The sequence below is a fragment of the Myxocyprinus asiaticus genome, chromosome 40 (assembly GCF_019703515.2).
Source record: "Myxocyprinus asiaticus isolate MX2 ecotype Aquarium Trade chromosome 40, UBuf_Myxa_2, whole genome shotgun sequence".
Classification (NCBI taxonomy): Eukaryota; Metazoa; Chordata; class Actinopteri; order Cypriniformes; family Catostomidae; genus Myxocyprinus; species Myxocyprinus asiaticus.
Window position 1 is genome coordinate 18,333,521 of NC_059383.1, and position 20,802 is coordinate 18,354,322.

The 20,802-nt window shown below is 40.0% G+C and overlaps 1 protein-coding gene across 4 annotated transcripts in view; it reads right to left on the reverse strand.

The window, feature by feature from the left end:
- LOC127430481 (glutamate receptor 1-like) overlaps positions 1 to 20,802 on the reverse strand; it is a 92,926-nt gene that overhangs the window by 12,744 nt on the left and 59,380 nt on the right. For all 4 annotated transcript variants that reach the window (XR_007895452.1, XM_051680284.1, XM_051680283.1 and 1 more), the window contains 2 exons: positions 4,298 to 4,496; positions 2,863 to 3,110 (listed from right to left, as the gene is read on the reverse strand). Coding sequence is in view for 3 of the 4 variants with exons in the window: in XM_051680284.1 (XP_051536244.1) it covers positions 2,863 to 3,110; positions 4,298 to 4,496 (447 nt within the window). In the remaining variant the exon portion in view is untranslated. The remainder of the gene's footprint in view (positions 1 to 2,862; positions 3,111 to 4,297; positions 4,497 to 20,802) is intronic.

The window sequence follows — 20,802 nt, forward strand, 5'->3', positions numbered from 1 at the left end:
ACGGCCCATCCTCATCTGTGTGGCAGTGTCTTTCTCAGTAAAACCCCTGACTTCTTCCAGTACCCATCGAGACAGGAGCAGAAAGAGGCCAGTGTGCTTATGGATGATTAAAACAAAGCCAAACTTCATCCATGAACATTAATCTGAAGTCTTCAGGGTACACAAGACAACAATCATGTCAGGAAGATTAATGGTGGAAAAGAGCATCTCAGCATCTACAATGGAACACACTGTTGGATGAGAGATCATTTGAGAAAGGTGATGAAAATGCCTAAATGCCAGAGAATGTTGTTGATTTATCTGTATGTGCCTAAAACATCATTTTATACAATGGTTCTTACAGTATTTGAATGTGTGCATTTCATTGCATCCAATATAAATATCAAATCAAGTCACATTTATTTTAAAGAAAGATAGCACTAGCACACTTTTCAAGCAAAATGTTTCACAAAATGACATTTATTAGGTTTTACAATATATATTTATTCTGTTTATATATCACGATACAAAAACTTAACAAATGTCTTTTCTTTAAAAAGTGTGCCCTTTATATACAGTATATGATATACTGTTCAAAATTAAGTATTTACTGTCGGGACTTTCTGGTTATCAAATGTTTGTGGAACATGTCCATAGTTCATGTGCTGAACTTCACCTGTGGTTTCTCAGCTAATACACCTCTGTGAACTTGAGGGGAATGGACTTCATACATCAACTAAAATGACCTTTGGACTAGTTGTTTGTCAAGTCATTGCAAAATGACCACGGAAAGTGCTATTAGTTCTGAGAAAAGCTCTAGCATATGTTTACTTGGTTTGATATAATGCAGTGACATTCATTCAGTTTTAACAGTAGCTTTAGTATAAATAAAATAACAATTGTGTAACAATTACACGTGCAATAGAAGACTTCAACCTGACCCCGAAATCAACGAGTTCTGACAAACCATCGTGTTTTCTGTCTGGGTTTGGGTCAGTTTTTCCAAGTATAGGGCGAGTTAAGGGCTGTTCAAACTTGGGGTGCATCTGCGCTGTTTTTCTATATACTGTTAACATGTGCTGGATGGACGTCTTTAACTGTTGCGCTGAATCTCACAGTTTTTTCTTTCTGCGTCTTGTGCAGGATAGCCACATTTTTAGACACCAACTTGAAAAACGTAAATTTTTATAAATGCATCTCGAAGCACCTGCTTTGTGTTTCATTCATTGTGCTGCGTTCGAAACAAGTTCAGGTTGTAAAGAGGACTTCATGTGACTGTTACACCATTAAACATGATTCCAAGTTGTTTTTCACCGAGCAAAGTTTCAGCGCTTGATAAACGTCAGGACAGCGTTTTCCCCTTTTGCTCTGGTTTGCATATTTACGTACAAAAATTAGACAAGTTCAATGCCATTTGATTTGAAACCATTTAAAGATCAAAGCACCCCGAAGAGGCTATTTAACCACAGTGGTGTAACTCCACGCACTTGACAATACTTGTGTTCGTTGCCTTTACGGAAATGTGAACCTGCCAGGGCAGAGTGCATAAACAGGCATTGACAGTTTGATTATTTTTGTTAGACTTTAAATGTGAGATTTTATCATTTAAAGATCTAATGTATGTGTTGTGCTACTTAAGCTCATATCTCACTGTGCACGTTATTTGCTGCTATTTTGAGAAATGTTTGAGGAAATTCCATTGCAATAAACGTTCTTTATTCCCAAATCGCAACTCCCGACGAAAAATATATCTAAACGTTTGTGAAACCTTGTGGTTTATCCATTTTAGCTTCTGTTCACAGTTTATATTTTTTATTAGCTGGAGGTGAGGTTTAGTTTTGAATTGATTGAATCATCACTTGTCCATGATTCCTATTGTTAAAGCTTCTTATGTATGAACAGGCACACCACTATGCTACTGAAAACAGAGCTTAGCATTTCAAGAAGCAATACAATTAACTACTTGGATTGCTGTGGTCAGAATTTTACAGAACCTAATTATTGTGATAAATTTAGTCAATGTGGTGAGATGCAAGAGAAGAATAAGACATGGAAAATGGTATTCACACATTAATATTAAAAAACGACTTTCTTGACAATGAAAATATGAGGCGCAAGGAGTAAATATTTTGCTGTGATGAGGGTTGATGGTACAGAGCAGACACAGACATTTATAAATAATTACAATCAATACACAAAAAAGAGGTTACAGAGGAGAAAATTGAAACTACATAAAGTCTAGGCCAGTGTTATTATCATTGATGAAAACTGAAATGTAAAACAAATGAAAAATGAAATAAAAATAAAAACTACCATAATTGGAAAAATGAAACTAAAACAAAATACATTTTATGACTCTAAATCGAACTAAAATTAATTAAACATGACAGTGAATTAATTTTAGGGTTTTTTTTAATACAAAGTTTATTATAAAATTCACAAATCATGAAAATGACACTAAAGCAATAAGTCAAGATGGCCATGAGAAATTTAACAGCATGAAACGTTTAAATGATATTAGTTAATGCATTAACTTTGGCAGTACTAAAACTAAATTAAAAACTCAATATACTCAAAAACTAAAATTAACTGAAACAGGAAAACACTGAAAATAATTTAAACTAAACTAAAACAATCATAGAGTGAAAACTAACAAAAACAAAAGGACAAATAAAAAAATAAAATAAAAATTCAAAACTATAATAACACTGGTCAAGCCTTTAAAATGTTTAATTAAACAATTGTTAAATAAAATGTAATTTCTATATTGTGTATGTCAGAACCCACCATCTCTCCAGTGTAAACTCTCAGACTTTTAAGGAATCATAATCGTGTCAAAAATTAGTACAATTTTCTTTGTATCGTCAGTAGGCTCAGGTTTACCTTAGGGCAGATCCTTTAGGTGTAGCTACTCCATATCCCTTTGAGTCCAGATTCCCTCCCACCTTCATGGTATCACATGGTTTGCGCTGCTCGATGTACTCATTCATAGTGGACTCCAACAGATAAGCATATTTCCCTTTGGACCTTCTCACCCACACGACACCTTCATCTGTCGTCTTCACAAATACAGATGGCTCTGCAGACTTCATGTAGGACCACATCTTCTCAAATACTGCGATCTTCGATCTCTGAGGAAGGATATACTGAAGTCAGATTTATGTTAAAATTGCTGTAAAACAAGTATTACATAAACACTCAAAAAAGGAACTTTTTCATTTGGTTAACTGAAACTAGCCAGAGGATTTCTAGTTCCTAGCATGCTTTGCATGGGACTCGACAGGGAGAGTGGATGTTAAAATTAAGTGTTATTTTATGTGTCTTTGTACAGGATGAATATAAAGGAGGAGACTTATTGAGATTTAGAAGAATTTCTGCTGTTGTAGTTTTGGTAGTTACAATCATGGTGAAGAGTGGAGTTTGAGTGTACACATTTTGAGTCATATTGCTTTATCTATTTGCAATTACTGTGTTAACCATAGCATAGTGACAAATTTGCACTCAGTAGCACTTCAAACTAGCATGTATTTAGCATGCTAACATTTCACTAGCTAGCACATCATAAAAGAGTTTAATTTGAGTTATTTTGATATTTTAAATGTTGTTATGTTTACTTGATTCAGTTAGGTTCCCTCTACTTGAAGTAATTTGACATAATAATTTCAATTTAAGAAAACTCATTTCATAAATATGGAATCACTTTCCATAACTGAATCAACTTCAGCCAAAGAGATATTTATTTAGTATACAGTGGGGTCCAACAGTCTGAGACCAATTGTGAAAATGCTTCTATTTTGCATTTTTAACTCATTTACTACAAAACTTTAAAAAACATATTTTGACTGAAAAACATTTGAGTGAAAGGTTTAATTGAATAATTGACATTTCTTAATATTTGGTCCCCCCCCCCCACATGCACTCAAGCTGGCAAGGACTCCACATGTTTGTGAAAAACCTGATGATCAATGTTAGATTTAAGATTCTTTGCTAATCTTCCAAGCTCTGAATGGCTTAGCACCAACAATCTTCCGGACTGTCATCATTATATACTCCCACATGGTACTTAAGATCGAAAAATACTGGCAATCTGCAAATACCACATTTGAAATACAGAAATACTGGAGAGGCTGCTTTCAGTTTTTATGTTTCTATACTCTTGTACTTACATCCATATTTTATTACACAATCCAGAAGGTAGAAAAGCCAAGATACAGTTCCAGTGTTACCATGACTTGAATCCTGTAGTGTCAGTTCAGAACATTTAGAATTCTCTCTCTGAATTGTAAATGATGTGATGAGTGAAGCCCTTCTCTCTTACCTTGAAAAACTCTTTGGTGGATCCTCCATCCAGAGTCCCATAGGCAATATCTGTTTGCTTGGCCAGATCCTCTGCGCTCTCGATGGGCGACACCATCCTCTCCACTGTGAGAAAGGCAGCCAGGTTGGCTGTGTATGAGGAAATGATGATCAGAGTGAAGAACCACCAGACACCTCCAACTATGCGACCGGAGAGAGATCTGAAAAAAGTGACAAGCAACAAAACAGGTGTCTAAGGGAATAGTTCACCCAAAAATTAAAATTTTGTCATCACATACTCACCCTCATGTCATCCCAAACACTTATGAATTTCCTGTTTTTCAAGGGAACACAAAATACTGGAAGAATTTCCAAGTTGCTCTTTTCCAGGCAATCATGACAATAACAATCTTGTAACCAGGGGCTGTCAAGCTCCAAAAAGGACAAAAAGCCTTATAACTGTACACTGTAAAAAGAGCCAACAATTGCTATCTTAAAAACTATTATCATAAGAAAAAAATTGTCAGGTAACAAACAAAAAAAATTAAATTGCTTTATGTGGTAGCATCTAAATAAACTGGTTTTATTCAAGGCAGAAATGTTATTTAATGTGACTAAATCAATCTGACAAATTAGGTTAAACCAACGAAAGTCATTTTTATGGGTTTCATCGAGTAGAAATATATCCTTTAGGGAACAATTGCAGGTTACCACTTTTTCAGGACAGGCCTAGTCTATAAAAAAGATCAGCTAATAGATATTTTAAAATATCTCATTTTGTGTTCCTCTGGAAAAAAAGAAAAAAGAAAAAAAAAAAAGAAAAAGAAAGACAACATGAGGGTGAGGAAATGATGAAGGGAATTTTATTTTGAGGTGAACTATTCCTTTAACATTTAAATATAGTAGTGAACTTTATGGAATCAGACTCAAATGAAGCTTCTCTTTTGTGACAATACTTCTCTTATACATAAAGGAAAGTTAAGGAAACTTTCATGCACTTTCACAGCATCTTCACTAAAAACTGCCTTGGTCTTACTGTGTATGACGCCTGATTGTGATATTTATCATTTTGAATATATTAAATATGCAATAACATCAACATCAAAAGTCATTTGAATGTTCTGCACAAGCTTGTGGATTCAGCCAAGCAATGCAAAAGTCAGCATTTTTATGCTGAGTAAATTAAAATCATGGAAAGAAGGTGTCTGACTAATAAGACTAAGTTGTATGTAAAACTAAGGTGATTTTAAAATTCACATAAGCAATAACTTTACTTGAACTTTATAAAACATTGCTGATATAGCCCTCCTTGTTCTTTTTAAAGGAGACCATGACCTGAATTGATCTTTGACTTCTCTATGCATATCTGAGTGTCCTCAAACATTTGAACACCTTGCTCTTATTCACAGATTCCTTTGAGGTCTATAAAACTCAACTTAAAATGTAATCAGAGATTCTGCTCTGCCGAGCTTGCACTAAAGTTCCCGTGTGTCCCACTTTCCAATACATGCTGTGCACCGCTCCACTCTCTTTCACTTTCAAGAGAAATATACAGTATTATGATGTTATCAGTAATATTAAAGCAGCCCATAAATCCATATGAATTGTAATGGTCTTTAAGAAAGGAAGTTGTTAGAGCATTGCTGGTATGGTTACAGTACCATATGAAATATTGATCTAGAACAGATATTATGGTACACATTTACTAAAAAAATTCTATTTAGTAGGCAATTGTATAGTAGACATATAGTATAGGAGTAGTAATAAGGAGCAAAAACACAGAAGCAAAATTCCATTGGTGAGTTTAAAAAGGTGTCTTTGAAATATCTTAGCTCAAGAGCGAGGGAGCAAAGGAAATGACAAAAAGGGAAATGAGAGTTATTAAATTATGACAGAATTTTCATTTTTGCATGAACTATCCCTTTAACAATATACAGTATGTTTACATGTATCAATGCCACGTTTCATGTATAAAGGTGGACTTGACTCAAAAACACAGCTGCAGCCTTTGCAGGGGTGGTTATAGGTCAGTTGATATTCAGGACTTTGCCCAGACCTCTGTGGATATGTATGGGGCCATCCTTTGTTGAAATGTTGTAATAGCCTACACTTTAAGTTTAAATGATCATTTAAATGAAATTCCACTGGTGAGTGTCTTTGAAATCTCTTAGGTCAAGAGCGAGGGAGCAAAGGAAATGACAAAAAGGGAAAACATGGCAGAGTAATGTAAAAATAATATGCGTAAAACACTCCATCCTGATCTGCCCATCTGAAGTAAACAAATGGAGAAAATAGTAGTAAACCTTATTGCCAGTGGAGCCCAGCATTAAATTGCATGAAATGGGAATATGAGGGGAAGAAAAGGATTTGGGATAGATTCAGCTGCGGTGTGAACCAATCTACATCCTTATCCAAACTTCTCATTTATCACCCTGAATCGCCCCACACAATGCAACTAATACAAGAGAATTTAAAACAGAACGGGGGTGGTGGGGTAACACACTATAGACACAATCATAGAACCCGCCAAAAGAAGAGCAAAATCAATCATCTCAACAGTGTCCTGTCTTTCCACCTTTGTTGTTTACAGAAGCAGGCTTTGCTCTAATCAAATCCTGTCTCTAACTCCTTCAGCTTTTTCTACTTCTGATTTACTCTGCTTATCTACTTCTGTCTTTCTCACTCTCCCCGTCTCTCTCTCTCTCTCCTTCACGTTTCAGCTGTTAGGAGTGCGATATGAAGTTGACTTCCATTCAGTCTGTCAAGCAGAAGGCCAGGGGTGAGCTACCGGGGCTTAAGCCCCCGATGTTTTCAGTACAGCCCCGAGTGTTTTTATAATCTTGTAGTAATGTCAAAAGTACCAGTGCATCAAGTTGATACTAAGTATAAATATATTTTTAAAATTAAGAAATATCGATAAATTAATGATACCACACTTTCCACTGTTTCGATAATACCAAATACCTACTCAATTCAGAACACACTCACTGTCTTATGTGCTACTTTCCAGCACCCATGCATGTATGCATGCAAGAAGAGTGATCGCGACACACAACTGCTGTGTGTGAATGGTCACAATACCTTACTTGGGGAGATATGGAAACTATGTCAAGTTGCGCCATCCAGATGCAGTAAGTACCAAATATTAAGATAAATAACCCTGAAAACAAAGAGTAATATATACAGATGTGCTCAAGGTATTTGCAAATGTTAAGTCACACGGCAGGACATTTCCGTTTTTTAAAAAACTTTTAATTAATGCACAATGCCATGAACCTCGCAAACTTTAGCAAATCTTGCAATTATTTTTTCACTTAAGCACCTACTTTAGCCTTTTTACAGTCTGCTGTCTTCTAAACTAACTTAAAACACTCAACGAATCAATAATAGGCAATAAAGCTTTCAATTGTAATGTGTGTCAAACTATGGAAAGCTGAAAGGGACAAAAACAATGTTATTATTATATCAAGTTTTAAAGAACATAGCGTTAAAAGCATGCAACTTCTAATCTTTGAATGTATCTGAAGCTAAGACAAATGTTATTGGGACCATTTAGTTTTGGCTTGATTAATATTTGAAGATTTACTATTTAAATGACAGTTGTGTCATTTAAACGTAAAGTGTAGGCTATTACAACATTTCAACAAAGGATGGCCCCATACGTATCCACAGAGGTCTGAACATAGCCCTGAATATCAACTGACTTATAACCACCCCTGCAAAGGCTGCAGCTGTTTTTTTTTTTTTTTTAGTCAAGTCCACCTTTATACATGAAACATGGCATTGATACATGTAAACATACTGTATATTATTAAAGGAATAGTTCACACAAAAATGAAAATTCTGTCATAATTTACAAACTCTCATTTCGTTCTAAACTGGTATATATTTTTTTATCCTTCATGGAACACTTAAGGAGATGCTTTGCAGAATGACAGCCTCAGTAGCTTTCATTTTAATTGTATGTATACAATAGGGATGTAACGGTATGATGGTATACGATGGTTTCAATACTGTTGACTTTTCCTTAATGACGGTATTGTGTGAAACAAATTATATATATATATCAATTTAAAAAATCCCAAGTAAATTAATTATATTTCCATTTACTACTAAAAAAAAATAAAAATCAATAAAAAACATTTTAAATGAAAGATGAGAAAGTCGCATTCAACACGTCATGTCACTCTGTCAGACCAACGGACAGCAGCACGAGCGCTGTGTAGAGAACGAAATGTCGGACTTGGAGGAGCCTCTTTTCCACCCTCCTAAGCAGGTAAAGTCCGCTGTGTGGGAGTATTTCGGTTATTTAAAAGACACAAGAGGCAACATCAGTGTTGACGGACACCCTGTTTGCAAAATGTGTCGGAGAAAAGTGTCGGCTCAGTCGGGAAACACTTCAAACATGAAGCAGCATCTCCAAGAGCACCATCCCACAGAATTTGTGGACATGAATGTAAACGAAAACTCTGTGAATTGTCTGGTAATCAATTAAAAAAATATAGATCCTCTTTCATAGAATACATAAGCAGATGCAATACACGTTTACAAGACTAGTTACCCATTATTTGGAATTGGTTTATAAGCGTACGTTGCGTTAGTGCTTCTGCTTTCTAAGCGCTTATCTGTAACATTTTGAAAGACTAAGGCAATGATGTATTTGCAAAATAATAAAACCCACAGAAAGTCAAATTTACTGTGGTAAAACATTAATATATTACCTACAATTGTGACCTGATCCATCATTTTGTCCCCAAAACGCATTTTGCATGAACGAGAAAAGTCTCAGCCATCAATAACAGATTAAGAAAAAATATATAATTCACATATACAAATTAATGCACAAATGTAATATTATATTTAACATTTTGGCAATATACTCCTCTCGAATTTATTGTTCTAGTCAAATAATGAACTACGGGCATTAGATGAGGTAAATGTCATGCGTTAGATGCCGTCTCCCCGTGGTTGAAACACAGATTTGGCATGCAGATGAAACATTTTAGTAATGTATACTGTATCTTTTAAAATCTCTGATATTTTCCATTTTGTGCTACTTGTAATAATGTACATACAATGATACACCCGCGGGCCACGAGTGTTGCTCAGTGACGTTGCTCGAACTTGAGGCAAAAACGTCTCGGTTACTGTTGTAACCTCTGTTCCCTGATGGAGGAACGAGATGTTGTGTCGATGCAGTGACACTAGGGGTCACCCTTGGGAGCCCCAAACACCTCAGATCTTTGAGAAAAGGGCAATGAGAACTGGCGAGCAGAATTTGCATGCCACTACCCCGGACATACGGGTATAAAAGAAGCTGGCTCGCAACCACTCATTCAGGTTTTGTGCTGAGGAGCTGAGACAGGGTCCTGGCCATTTCAGCGGGTAGTACAGCGTTGTGACAGGGGGGACACAATGTCTCGTTCCCTCCATCAGGGAACGGAGGTTAAGACAGTAACCGAGACATTCCCCTTCTGTCACTCACTCGACGTTGTGTCGAGTACTAGACATATCTAGTATGGAAGCAGGCCGTGCCAGCCGCGGTCTTTTCTCTCTATGGTTTCTCTCCACAGAATATCAGTTATTCGGCTGGGGCCATTTTAACGCTCAATATATGCACCAGGGAAGGTGTTCTTTTCCTATCCTATTCTTTCAGGGGAAAAAGACCCCGCGGAGACCACATCCTGCCCGGAGGGGAGGTAAAATGTGGAAAGCACATCATGTGGGCTCAGAGCCGCACATGGAAGAGGTGCAGTGGTAGGTCCTGCCTGAAAGGGGAGGAGCTCTACAAACACAGCGACTGGGACAGAGAGGGCTCTGTCGAAGGGAGACGCAGGTCTACCGACAGGGAGACCGTACTGTGGAAAATACATCACAGGGGGTTACCGGTGTAACCGGCACCTGTGGAGCACCTACCTCAGTAAGGGCATATTAGCACATGTACTGGTTCCGGCTGTGAATTCCTCCGCTGAATTTGCGAGCCACAGGGCTAGGGAGGAAGGACATCCAGGGTTCATTGGTTCGTGAACTCGCATGGGAAAAGAAGCACACATCTTCACCTCTTTGGAGGGGAAAGGCGCTATACGCAAGCAATACACCCGGCCAGCTGTCCATATTCCCAAACTTACCTGTTCACACCTGACAGTACACAGGACGAAACCGGCTCAACCCGGAGAAGGTATTGGGTGTCGCCCAGCCCGCTGCCCTGCAGATGTCTGCTAGAGAGGTGCCATGTTCCAGTGCCCACGAGGATGCCAGACTCCTTGTGGAGTGTGCTTGTATTCCCAAAGGGGCGGGCATGGCCTGGGCCTGGAACGCCATAGTGATGGCATCCACGATCCAGTGAGCAAGCAAGCAAGCGTTCCCTTTCCGCTGTCCGCCAAAGCAGACAAAGAGCTGTTCAGAGTGTCTAAAGTTCTTGTATAGCCTCCGCCTGCTTCCTCACCGCCGAGAACTGCTGGGTCCTCGATGGTGTCACCGAATAAGCCGATCTGGGAGATGGGCCATTGAGAAAGCAAACCTTGTCTGCGTCCCTCATCTCAACCAGATTCAGCCACAGGTGGCATTCCTGGACCACGAGGGTGGCCATCGCCTGCCCTAGTGCTCGCGCCTTGACCTTTATTGCCCGGAGGGCGAGGTTAGTCACCGAGCACAGCTCCTGCATCACATCGGGATCAGGACTACCCACGTGCAGTTCCTTTAGTGCCTTGGCCTGGTGTACTTGCAGGAGGGCCATGGCATGCAGGGCAGAGGCAGCCTGACCAGCGGCGCTGTAGGCTTTGGCCGTCAGAGAAGACATCGTCCTACAGGCCTTGGAGTGCTGGGCAATCCCGGCAGGTGGCTGTGCTTTGCGGGCACAGGTGCATCGCAACCACCTTATCCACCTGAGTGACCTCCGTATACCCGTGGGCCACCCCGCCATCGAGGGTAGTGAGAGCGGATGAGCTGGGAGGTCAGTTTCAGGCAGAAAAAGGTGCCCCCCCCCCCGGGACCCAGGAACCAATCATCTAGCCGCGAGGGCTCAGGGGAGGTTGGAGGTTCCACTCCAACATGACACGCGTGGCGGCCCAGGCAAGCATGGCGGTCATCTCGCCATCAGCCTCAGACTGGGCGGGCCGACCCGAAGGTGGCAGCCCAGTCGAGTCCTCACCGTCTGACATCGCCAGTATGCTCCCCGATGCAGCAATCGAGCACTCATCCCGCTCCGGAGCTCCGAAAGGGACACTAAGCTGGTCCTGGGGCGAGCTGGTCTCCTCTCGGAACTCGCCGGTGGCAAACGAGCGTGCTGGGGGATGGGAGGTCCGCTGGGATTTACCCGGTGGAGCCGCGCCCATTGAAGCCTCCAAATCGCCTCCAGCGCCAGCCGGGCCGGCCTCGTGCCCGGAGGTAAAAGGTGAGGCATGGGGGGCGGCTAGAGTGGCTTTCCCCCGGAAGAAGGAAAGCTGCGACGCAATGTTGCCATGGTCAAATTCTCGCAATGAAAACATGGACCATCCACGAACACTACCTCAGTGTGATCGCTGCCCAGACACGTGAGGCAGCGCCCGTGGCCGTCGGAAGCGGAGAGATAGCGACCGCATCCAGGAATCACACAAAGACTGAAAGGCATCTTTATAAAGATGCGTCTTTAAAAAGACGTTCAACGTCAGTGTGTGTGTTCTAATAGAGAAAATATACTCTTTAGCAGGAATATACACTCTTTTAGTGCTGTCGAAGCGCCCAGGGGCGAAATCTGCACTCGTCGTGCAGAAGGAGAGAAAGCTGCAGGAAATGCGCCATATATCCAACAGCATACACTTCTTAAGAGGTGAATGGAACAGCAGTAGTATTCAGCTTGCTGATAGTACAACCGCTTGTCTCTGAAGAAAAAATCTGAATGAGTGGTTGCAAGCCAGCTCCTTTTATACCTGTATGTCCGGGGAAGTGGCATGCAAATTCCACTCACCAATTCTCATTGGCCTTTTCTCAAAGATCTGAGGTGTTTGGGGCTCCCAAGGAGCGACCCCTAGTGTCACTACATCGACACAACATCGAGTGAGTGACAGAAGGGGAACAGTGATTGGTGGTCATGGCAAAGACTGTCAAAATAACATTTATTTTGTGAATTTCATGAATTAAAAAAAATTAAAATAAAAATCCTTATGTCTCACAAATGTATCTTGTTTGGTTCAATTTGATTTCATAAACTTTAAAATTACATCCATTCATTACACTGCAAAAAATATTTTTCTCAAGATATATTAACTTGATTTCATTTACACAATATATTTACACAATATAATATAATGTTGTGTTTTCAGGGTAATTTATCAAAATTCAACAAGGTTTATGCTTAAAACAACGCTCCCGCCTCAGCACAGATAACATAAATATGCTTACTTTTTTGCATCACAACCTACCCTGACTTGATAGAGTATAAATCTGATTTGACATATATTTGACATTTTTCAATTATATTAAAAACCATTTGACTTATTGCAAACTTTTTTTTTTTTTTTTACTTTTTTTAAACTTGTTTTATGATTATCTTATGTTTATGTCATGTGATTAAGAAAGTGTTCTAAAGAAATACAAAATTAAGTTAAAGAACTTGTTTATCAGACATGTGCCAAACCTAAAATTAAAGGTTTATAAGATAAGCACCATAATACCGTGATACCGAGGTATTTTTTGTGATGATTTTCATACCGTGAAAATTTCACACCGTTACATCCCTAGTATACAATATGCACTGAAACAGGTATGGAACAAACTGAGGTTGAGTAAATGATGACAGAATTTTGATTTTTGGGTGAACTATTCCTTTTAAGCTTTAAAGGGGAAAGGGAAAGAATTCCAGACAGCTTTTGTCCTTTAAGGTTTCTGACATTTTGACATAAAAAAATAAAAATCCAAATAAAAAAAACAGCAGTAGCTGCAGTTCTCTATGCTCCTCTGTACTGAGAGGTTGCATAAGACCTTGAAGCCAAAATAGAACTCCTAGGTATTTGAACACACACAAATTGCACATTAGCAAGATACCTGGCAGTGTCAGTCCCCTAATGAACACTCAAAATAAATTAACAATGTAATCCTTAGAATATGGCTCACTCCTACTCTGAAAGCAAAGAAAAAGGTTCTTTCAATAGACATACTCTTTCAACCACACTGGATCATATCTCCATGAAGACACAACTTCTCACAATAGAGCTCAAAACTAAAAAAGTCTCCTTTCCCTTCCACATTGTACTGCTGCAAAATGTCCATTCCATTATAGACATCCAGATTGGAGCTCTTGGGAGCATTGTGACATACTGATCATCTCCTCGTATTCTGGTGTCACAACTCCGTTAAACACTGCAGAACATTTCCACACACTCGGGATGGCAAGGTCACCTCTACAGTGGGAAAGGCCTGAGCGAGACCTCTCTTCAGGCTTGAGTGTGTTTGTGTTGCGAAATTACACTAATGTGTGTGTGACCTAAATCCTGCTAGCGTCACTGTGTATGGAAGTGTTTGTAAACGGCAGAGTATTTTTATACAGGAGAAAGGAGATCGAGATAAAGCTGAAGTGACAGTCTGAAGCCTGGGGGAGAAGGGAGCACCGTGGCACCCGTGTTGAACTGTCATGCCTGCTGCAAGCCGAATGGTCTGACCCACCCCCACCCCCCACACACACACACACACACACACACACATACACAAAGACACACTCCACATCTCTTTAAATGCACCAAAGGCTTTACACAACATATCCTCAATGGACCCCCCGAGAGAGCTCGGACTTCTGTGGACACGTATGGAGCCATCCTTTGATGAAATATCGAAATCGGCAACAGATCCTCAGGGTTACTATTTGCTCTCTCTTCAGTACATACATATACACACAAATACCCTGAAGTGCTCTCAGATTATTCTTCAGTATAGTAGGTTTGAACAGACAGAGCACTGTCCTCTAGGCCAATTTAACTCATTGGAAAATTCTGCTGGCTTTTCCCCCCAATGGCTTTCCTAGAAGTCACATTCATTCAGTCTCTTTTGGTAAATTGTTTTCACACCATGATAGTCACAATAACAGTTTAGTGTGGGAGCCATCTATAATAGGGATTTGCTCTAAAAAAACGTACTCTGATTAAATAAACTTTATCATATACTACCTTAAAGCTGAAGTATGTGATTTCACCACTAGCAGCATCAAATGGAGTTGCAAAAATAACAAAGGTTTCTAAACATGTTTCCAAAAACTCCTACCACCCCTATCCCTAACAATATTGCTCACATCAGCACACATAATGCTTGCAAAACCAAGCTGCTGCAGCACTACAATAAGCCATGAGATGGTATGCTATAAATGCTAGTAGATGTGACAGTGATAGTAAATAATATGCACAGTAAACAGTGTGTAATTCCTACAGCTGGGTGATCCACTACAACAGGAGCAGCCAATACCGTATGTTGAGTTATTAATTTATGCATCAGAGCCATATCAGGCTGCTGTGCTTCAGTAACTCTCTGCTCAGGTTTGCAGCTTGCTTGAGGCTTGCTAATCATTTGTGCCATCTCCTCATGACTTTAATTGTTTTGATTGCCTGTGCGCTTACAGTAGTTCTTCTTTTTGCTATCTGTCCTGAGAGACATCAAAGAGGGTACATTTTTGTCACCTTTATAAGAAATGATGAATGAATGAAATCCATTAATGGGCATCTCATCAGAAACTAATCAGAGAGAGAGAGAGGGGGCCCACTGATAGAGTGATTTATTTGCACATTCTGTCTGCATTGGTTTAGCATCTGATTTACTAGGAATTATTTCATTTACACAGAACTAACTTCTAGGAATTATGCAAATCAGGTAATGGTACAAACAGGGCCACAAAATTAGTGCTAAATGCAATTTGCACGGCACAATTTCTAGATCTTGCGAGTCGGTTCTGTGTGCTAGATTGTGAAGGATTCAGCAGATCGTGACCTGGCACCCTTCAGGCCTGTAAAGTGACTGTACACACAATTGTGATCCAGGCCAGGCATTTTCAAACTACTTAATGTCAAGGATCAGTGGTGTAGTTGGGGCCATACGCACGTATATGCCGTATGCTTACTTTTTCCAGGGCTGTTTGCGTATAACGACTTCTAAGGATCAATATTTGCGCATACCCTCCGTATACCCACTTGTTTTGCTGCATCAGAAGTCCATAATCTACTGTCGTTAGTTTCCTTTTAACTGTATTCGATGATGTTTTGTGAAACTGATGATTCTTTGTTGTAATTGGTGCATTATCACTTGAATTTTACCATTCCCTGCCCCTGACATCCATTGTCAACACCGTCATCGACCGAGGGAATTTATGACAGTGAGTGGAGAGAGAGAGAGTCACCCTTATGCTGAAGCAGTATCAGGTAAAATTAATTAGCAAAATATATGTTGCCAAACGTCCCTTAAAATAAGGAATCGTCCCATAATTAAAGGAAAATATTGCGTTCTGAATTAAATCTATACGCGATGCCATTTGTCCCATATTTTAGCGTCTCACACCCAAACTGCTGAGAATGTTTCACAAATTGAGAGAAATGGACCTGAAACACATACTTGTATTTTGTCTTGTATCTTTGTCTGATATTCTGCTTCAAATTAAAGTTTGTTATGTTGTGATTCACCTCGGAGCTGGTTGGTTTAGTTAATGGCTTTGAACTCTTTTATTAAGGATTTTATGGAATCTCTATGGAAAAAATGAATGGGAAAAACACTTGCGTAACAAAGATGGCTTAAAAGTTACTGGGCACTGTTGCACTCTATTGTGCCAGGCAAATAGCTCTGAGTTTTGTGAGTAAAGTTAAATCTACATAAAGTCTAATTTACATCGAAAGGAGGCATGTTTGCACAAAAAAGCATATAATCCAAAACCCGTAATCCAATCTAAGCAGGCAGCGAAATAGCAGTGTACCGCACTAAAATACCACATGCTTAAGTGATGCAACCATTTAGTGAATTTACCCCAAAGAGTTTATTTGAAGCACTGCAGTGAGCTGCAGCGAATAACAATGTGAACAATAAGAACTCTGAGTGACAGCTCTGACATTTGTCGTGGACAAACAAGTTTCCTGTCAGAGGCAAATACTGTAAGCAGCCTATGTCTTCTGTCTGGCCCACACAATCCTCATTACCAAAACACTCATGCCAAACAACTTTCTTTTCTTTTTTTTAAAGTGGTGTGTGAAATGTTTGACAAATAGCCTCACAGTCCAAAAAGCACAGAGAACAAGCACCCTCATATTAAATCTCAAGTGTATTAAAGACCCAAGCAGTTTTCTTTACTTTGTTGATGTACCTGTATTTTTGATTGAAACAGGACGTTTGTGTGGGACATATTTTTTAGGACATGCCTTTAGTTTACAGCCATGAACCATGATTTACTACATGCTAGATGGTTGTAATTTGGGACATTCTTTCATGCTGTTGTGTGAAACAGGCTACAGACCTTCGGTGCCTCATTGCCATAAGGAAACAATTTATTATATTCCTAGCAAGGCGGTACTGTATGAATATTTCTCAAACATTTTGCTTTGGGTTTGTTGTCTTTTATTTAGCAGTATTTCATTTACACATAAACCACTGCCTAAAACCTTAGCTTACCTGAAATTTGATTCTTTTGCTGCCTTGCAAGCAATGGTACATCCTTTAGGAAATTCAAATCCAGCTCAAAATGAAACACCTCTCTAAAGGCTGATGCCACATCTACAGTCTGTCTTCACTCACACATTTAAAATGCAGAGTAACCAATTGAGAGCTCTATAAAACACAATCTTGAAGGCCAAGAAAGATTTTTCTTTTTTTTTTTTTAAAAGATTTTATTATGGTCTTGTGCCTGCCCAGAACATCAACACGCCTCCTTTAGCTCAAAGAATAAGGTGATAAAAACAAACGCTATGTCAGGCTGAGTGCTCAGGCGGAGACAATCACATCTGTCATGGAAAGCTCTCTGGCGGTATAATCTAATTTGAGCATGTTGGTTCCTTCCCTCAAGCCAAGGATATACATGTCCAACCAAAATGTCAAACACTAACTGAGGAGCCAGCACATCCAGAGGCTCAAGGCCAATCTGCACATAATGAGGGTAGAAGACCCGATCAGGGGTGTCAGCACTAGCCTAACCTATGGTTACACTTCCCTCATGACTAACGGTAATGAAAAAAATTGTGTGAACAAGTGTCAGTTCAGTGGAGGAGACAGGATAGCATCACATAAGGTGCTTGGAGTGGAAAGGTCAAGGAATTTGAGCTGCAGGACTTTTCCAGCAAACACAAAAAGGGATGGATTTGGCACTTCTGCAAATCAAAGACCTTGAGAAAGATTTGTGAAGTAAAGAGAATTGAAAAACACTAGATCCATGAGCTCCACCGTACCTTCTGACAATTACTAGAACTCATTATTTTGCTCCAATTCTTCTTCACATTACACGTGCCACATCAGCTGCTTTTTCAGCTACAGACTATGAGCTGCCAGTGTTTGCCTACCTTAAAGCTTTTACATCCACCATTCAATTTCTTGTCTTAATCATCTTAAAACCCTCGGAGACCTAAGCTAACTGTCATTATTCTTCGGACATATTGCAACGCCTGATCCTTGGATTTAGATAGGCGGATTTTTGTGATGTCTGGGATTAATCCATTAATCCTATGCAGGTGTTCCTATTGGCTACCTAACTCTCTGTTTTAAAGCTGACATTTCTCTTGCTTTGGCTTTTCTGCTTCTTCATTCTTTTTACATTGCCTTCTAAGCTGAAGACTAAAAAATCCATCTTTACCTTCTCATTAAACAGAGTCTCTGTCAGGGGTGTCACTTGTGGTGGGGATATTTGGGAGAGGGTGATGTCACAAATATTAATTATGTTATTTTCTGATAATGTAAAATAATCTTTTGACTGTTTTGATAAATGGTCATTCTTGATGACAAATTTAAAAGCTCCAATAAATATTTCACATAGCAAATTTGATAACTTGATCTATAAATCTAACCTGTCAGTACAGTGATTTTATTAGTCTGAGGATAAATACATGGATCAGAAAGATTTTAGGCAGAATTTTATGCCTCTGATCAAATGACCTGCAGACACAAATATAGTCTCAGAGCTGGAATTAACCATCACATAACAAAAAACATAATCAAGTCATGCAGTGCCGTCTTTAAATCAACAGTGAAGCACTACAGGAAACACAGAAAAAACAACAGTGCTCGTCAGCCCCGTTTTACTCAGCCAAAATGCATGCAAGGAAAGTATGGTTTGACATTCAGCTGTTTTGCACAGAGGGGAAGAGAAGGTAACCTGTAGCTGTTAAATTAATTTTTCACTGTCCGGCAAGACGAGGCAAGACGATTTGAATTGTAATATGCTAAAACATCATCTAATATTGCTGCCCTGCTCAACATATGGAGTTAATTAACAGAGGTCTGGGAGGAGCATGTTAATTTTAATCTGACAAATCACAGCCCACGAGCAGGAGTATATAAGCCGCTGCTTACCTGTTTCCTGTGACAACTCTCCTGACATGAGAATATTTCTGGCATTCGGCCCCGCCCGTTTCCCCACGAACAGACCCAGGCAGATGGATCATAGGATGCAACTTCCCTGCAAAGCATTCGGCTCCACCAGAACAGCTCTTCCATCCAAACAGTCTCGTTATTCAACAGAAGCTGCCACAGCAGCTCTTTGTTTTTAGCAATATTGACGGCTACCAAGTTAAGTGTTTATATATATATATATATATATATATATATATATATATATATATATATATATATATAATTTATGTATTTTTACCCTGTCTGTCTTTCTATGCTCCATTCGACGAAGCAGTTTATAGCATGAAGTTGCTGCTGCAAACTGGCTGCTCCTGCACTTTAAAAGCTCTCTATGACTGCTCATATTTTCTCTTATCTGAACTTTCCACCTGGAGAGCAGTTCCGGCTTCATGCCATTAGAATTCAGTTTTTTTTTTTAAGCGAGAGAAACAAAGATTAACTATTCAATCCAACCACCATTTCAACCCCAGCATGTTTATCAGGTTCTGCCGCACAGGTGATTCCAATCAGCCTCATTACCTCGCTGCAGCTTGTTTAGGGGGCGTGCTCTATCCAGCGATTGTTCCTCATCTTCTAACATGAATATCATGATTGTTTCTCCCTCCAAAGTGCCCTTTGGAGCGTGATTTATTTCATTCTGAACACAGGGGCATCATGCAACACAGAACTCTTTTCAATCGACCGATAATCTAATGACAAATTCTTTTCAAACCAACGCAGACATTTTAACGCAAGCTCACTGTCGCGCAGCACTCGCTCTGACCATTCCACAGCACACTGCAGTTCTACACGGCCTCTGTCCGAACAGACATGAGCCGAATTCGGCTCCGCAAGAGGCGGATCATGCGCCGCGTCCCAACTCATTCATAAACATCCCGCAACGCGTCTCACTTGCTCTCGGCATTATTGACGTATATTGTACAGCAGGGGGCAGTCATACTCCTAAGGAGCGAATGACCACAAGTGTATCCTTCAGTAATGATTGCAAGTCCATTTCTCCTGCATATCTGCATGCAGTACAGAGCCAAAGCTCTTATTTCTCAGATCATTTTATGCTGTTTTTCACATTGTTTATTAAGATGTACAGTATTTCCCAGCACATATCTCCTGCATTTCTGTATGCAGTGCAGAGCTGCAACTCGATGCATTCCTAGATAATTCACACCTATTGCTATGCAATGCATTTCCTATGCAAGATGTATATTGTACTACAGGTGACAGTTATACTCCTAAGGAGCGAATGGCCTAAAGTGAATCCTTCAATGATGATTGCAAGTCCATGCATATCTGTATGCAGTACAGAGCCAAAGCTCTTATTTCACAGATCATTTTAGCAACTGCGGTGCTTCTGCCTTCGGCTCAAAACATCACTAAGCAGCACAAATGTGCTGTCCACGTGCCACAACTGTGGCATCTTTTGGGTCATGCGACAAATTCCCACCACACCACAAAGCAGCGCAAACGTGCTGTACAGGTGCCGCAACTGCGGTGTCCTTCGGACCGTGCGACAAACTCCCACCACACCGCAAAGCAGCGCAAACGTGCTGTACAGGTGCCGCAACTGCGATGTCCTTTGGACCGTGCGACAAACTCCCACCACACGGCAAAGCAGCGCAAATGTGTTTTCCAGGTGCCGCAACTGCGGAACCTTTCAGGCCGTGCCACTAAATCTCCCACAACACCGCAATCATGTTTCCTGTTTCCTCTTATGTTTCCTATTATTAAAACTCTAGGGGCACAGCTCATATACCCATCACAAACCGCAATTCAGCAAGGTTCTTTACTCTGCGCCACCCACCATTCGAATGCAGTGTGGGCCTTCCCGTTCAAACACTATGCAGGCTTTCCCATCGAATTGCAGTGTGGGCTCACCCGTTCGAATGCAGTGTGAGCCTCAGTGCATTAGTCGCAGGCTCTCCTGTTCGAATCGCAGTGTGGGCCCTCCCATTCGACCGCAATGCAGGCTCTACC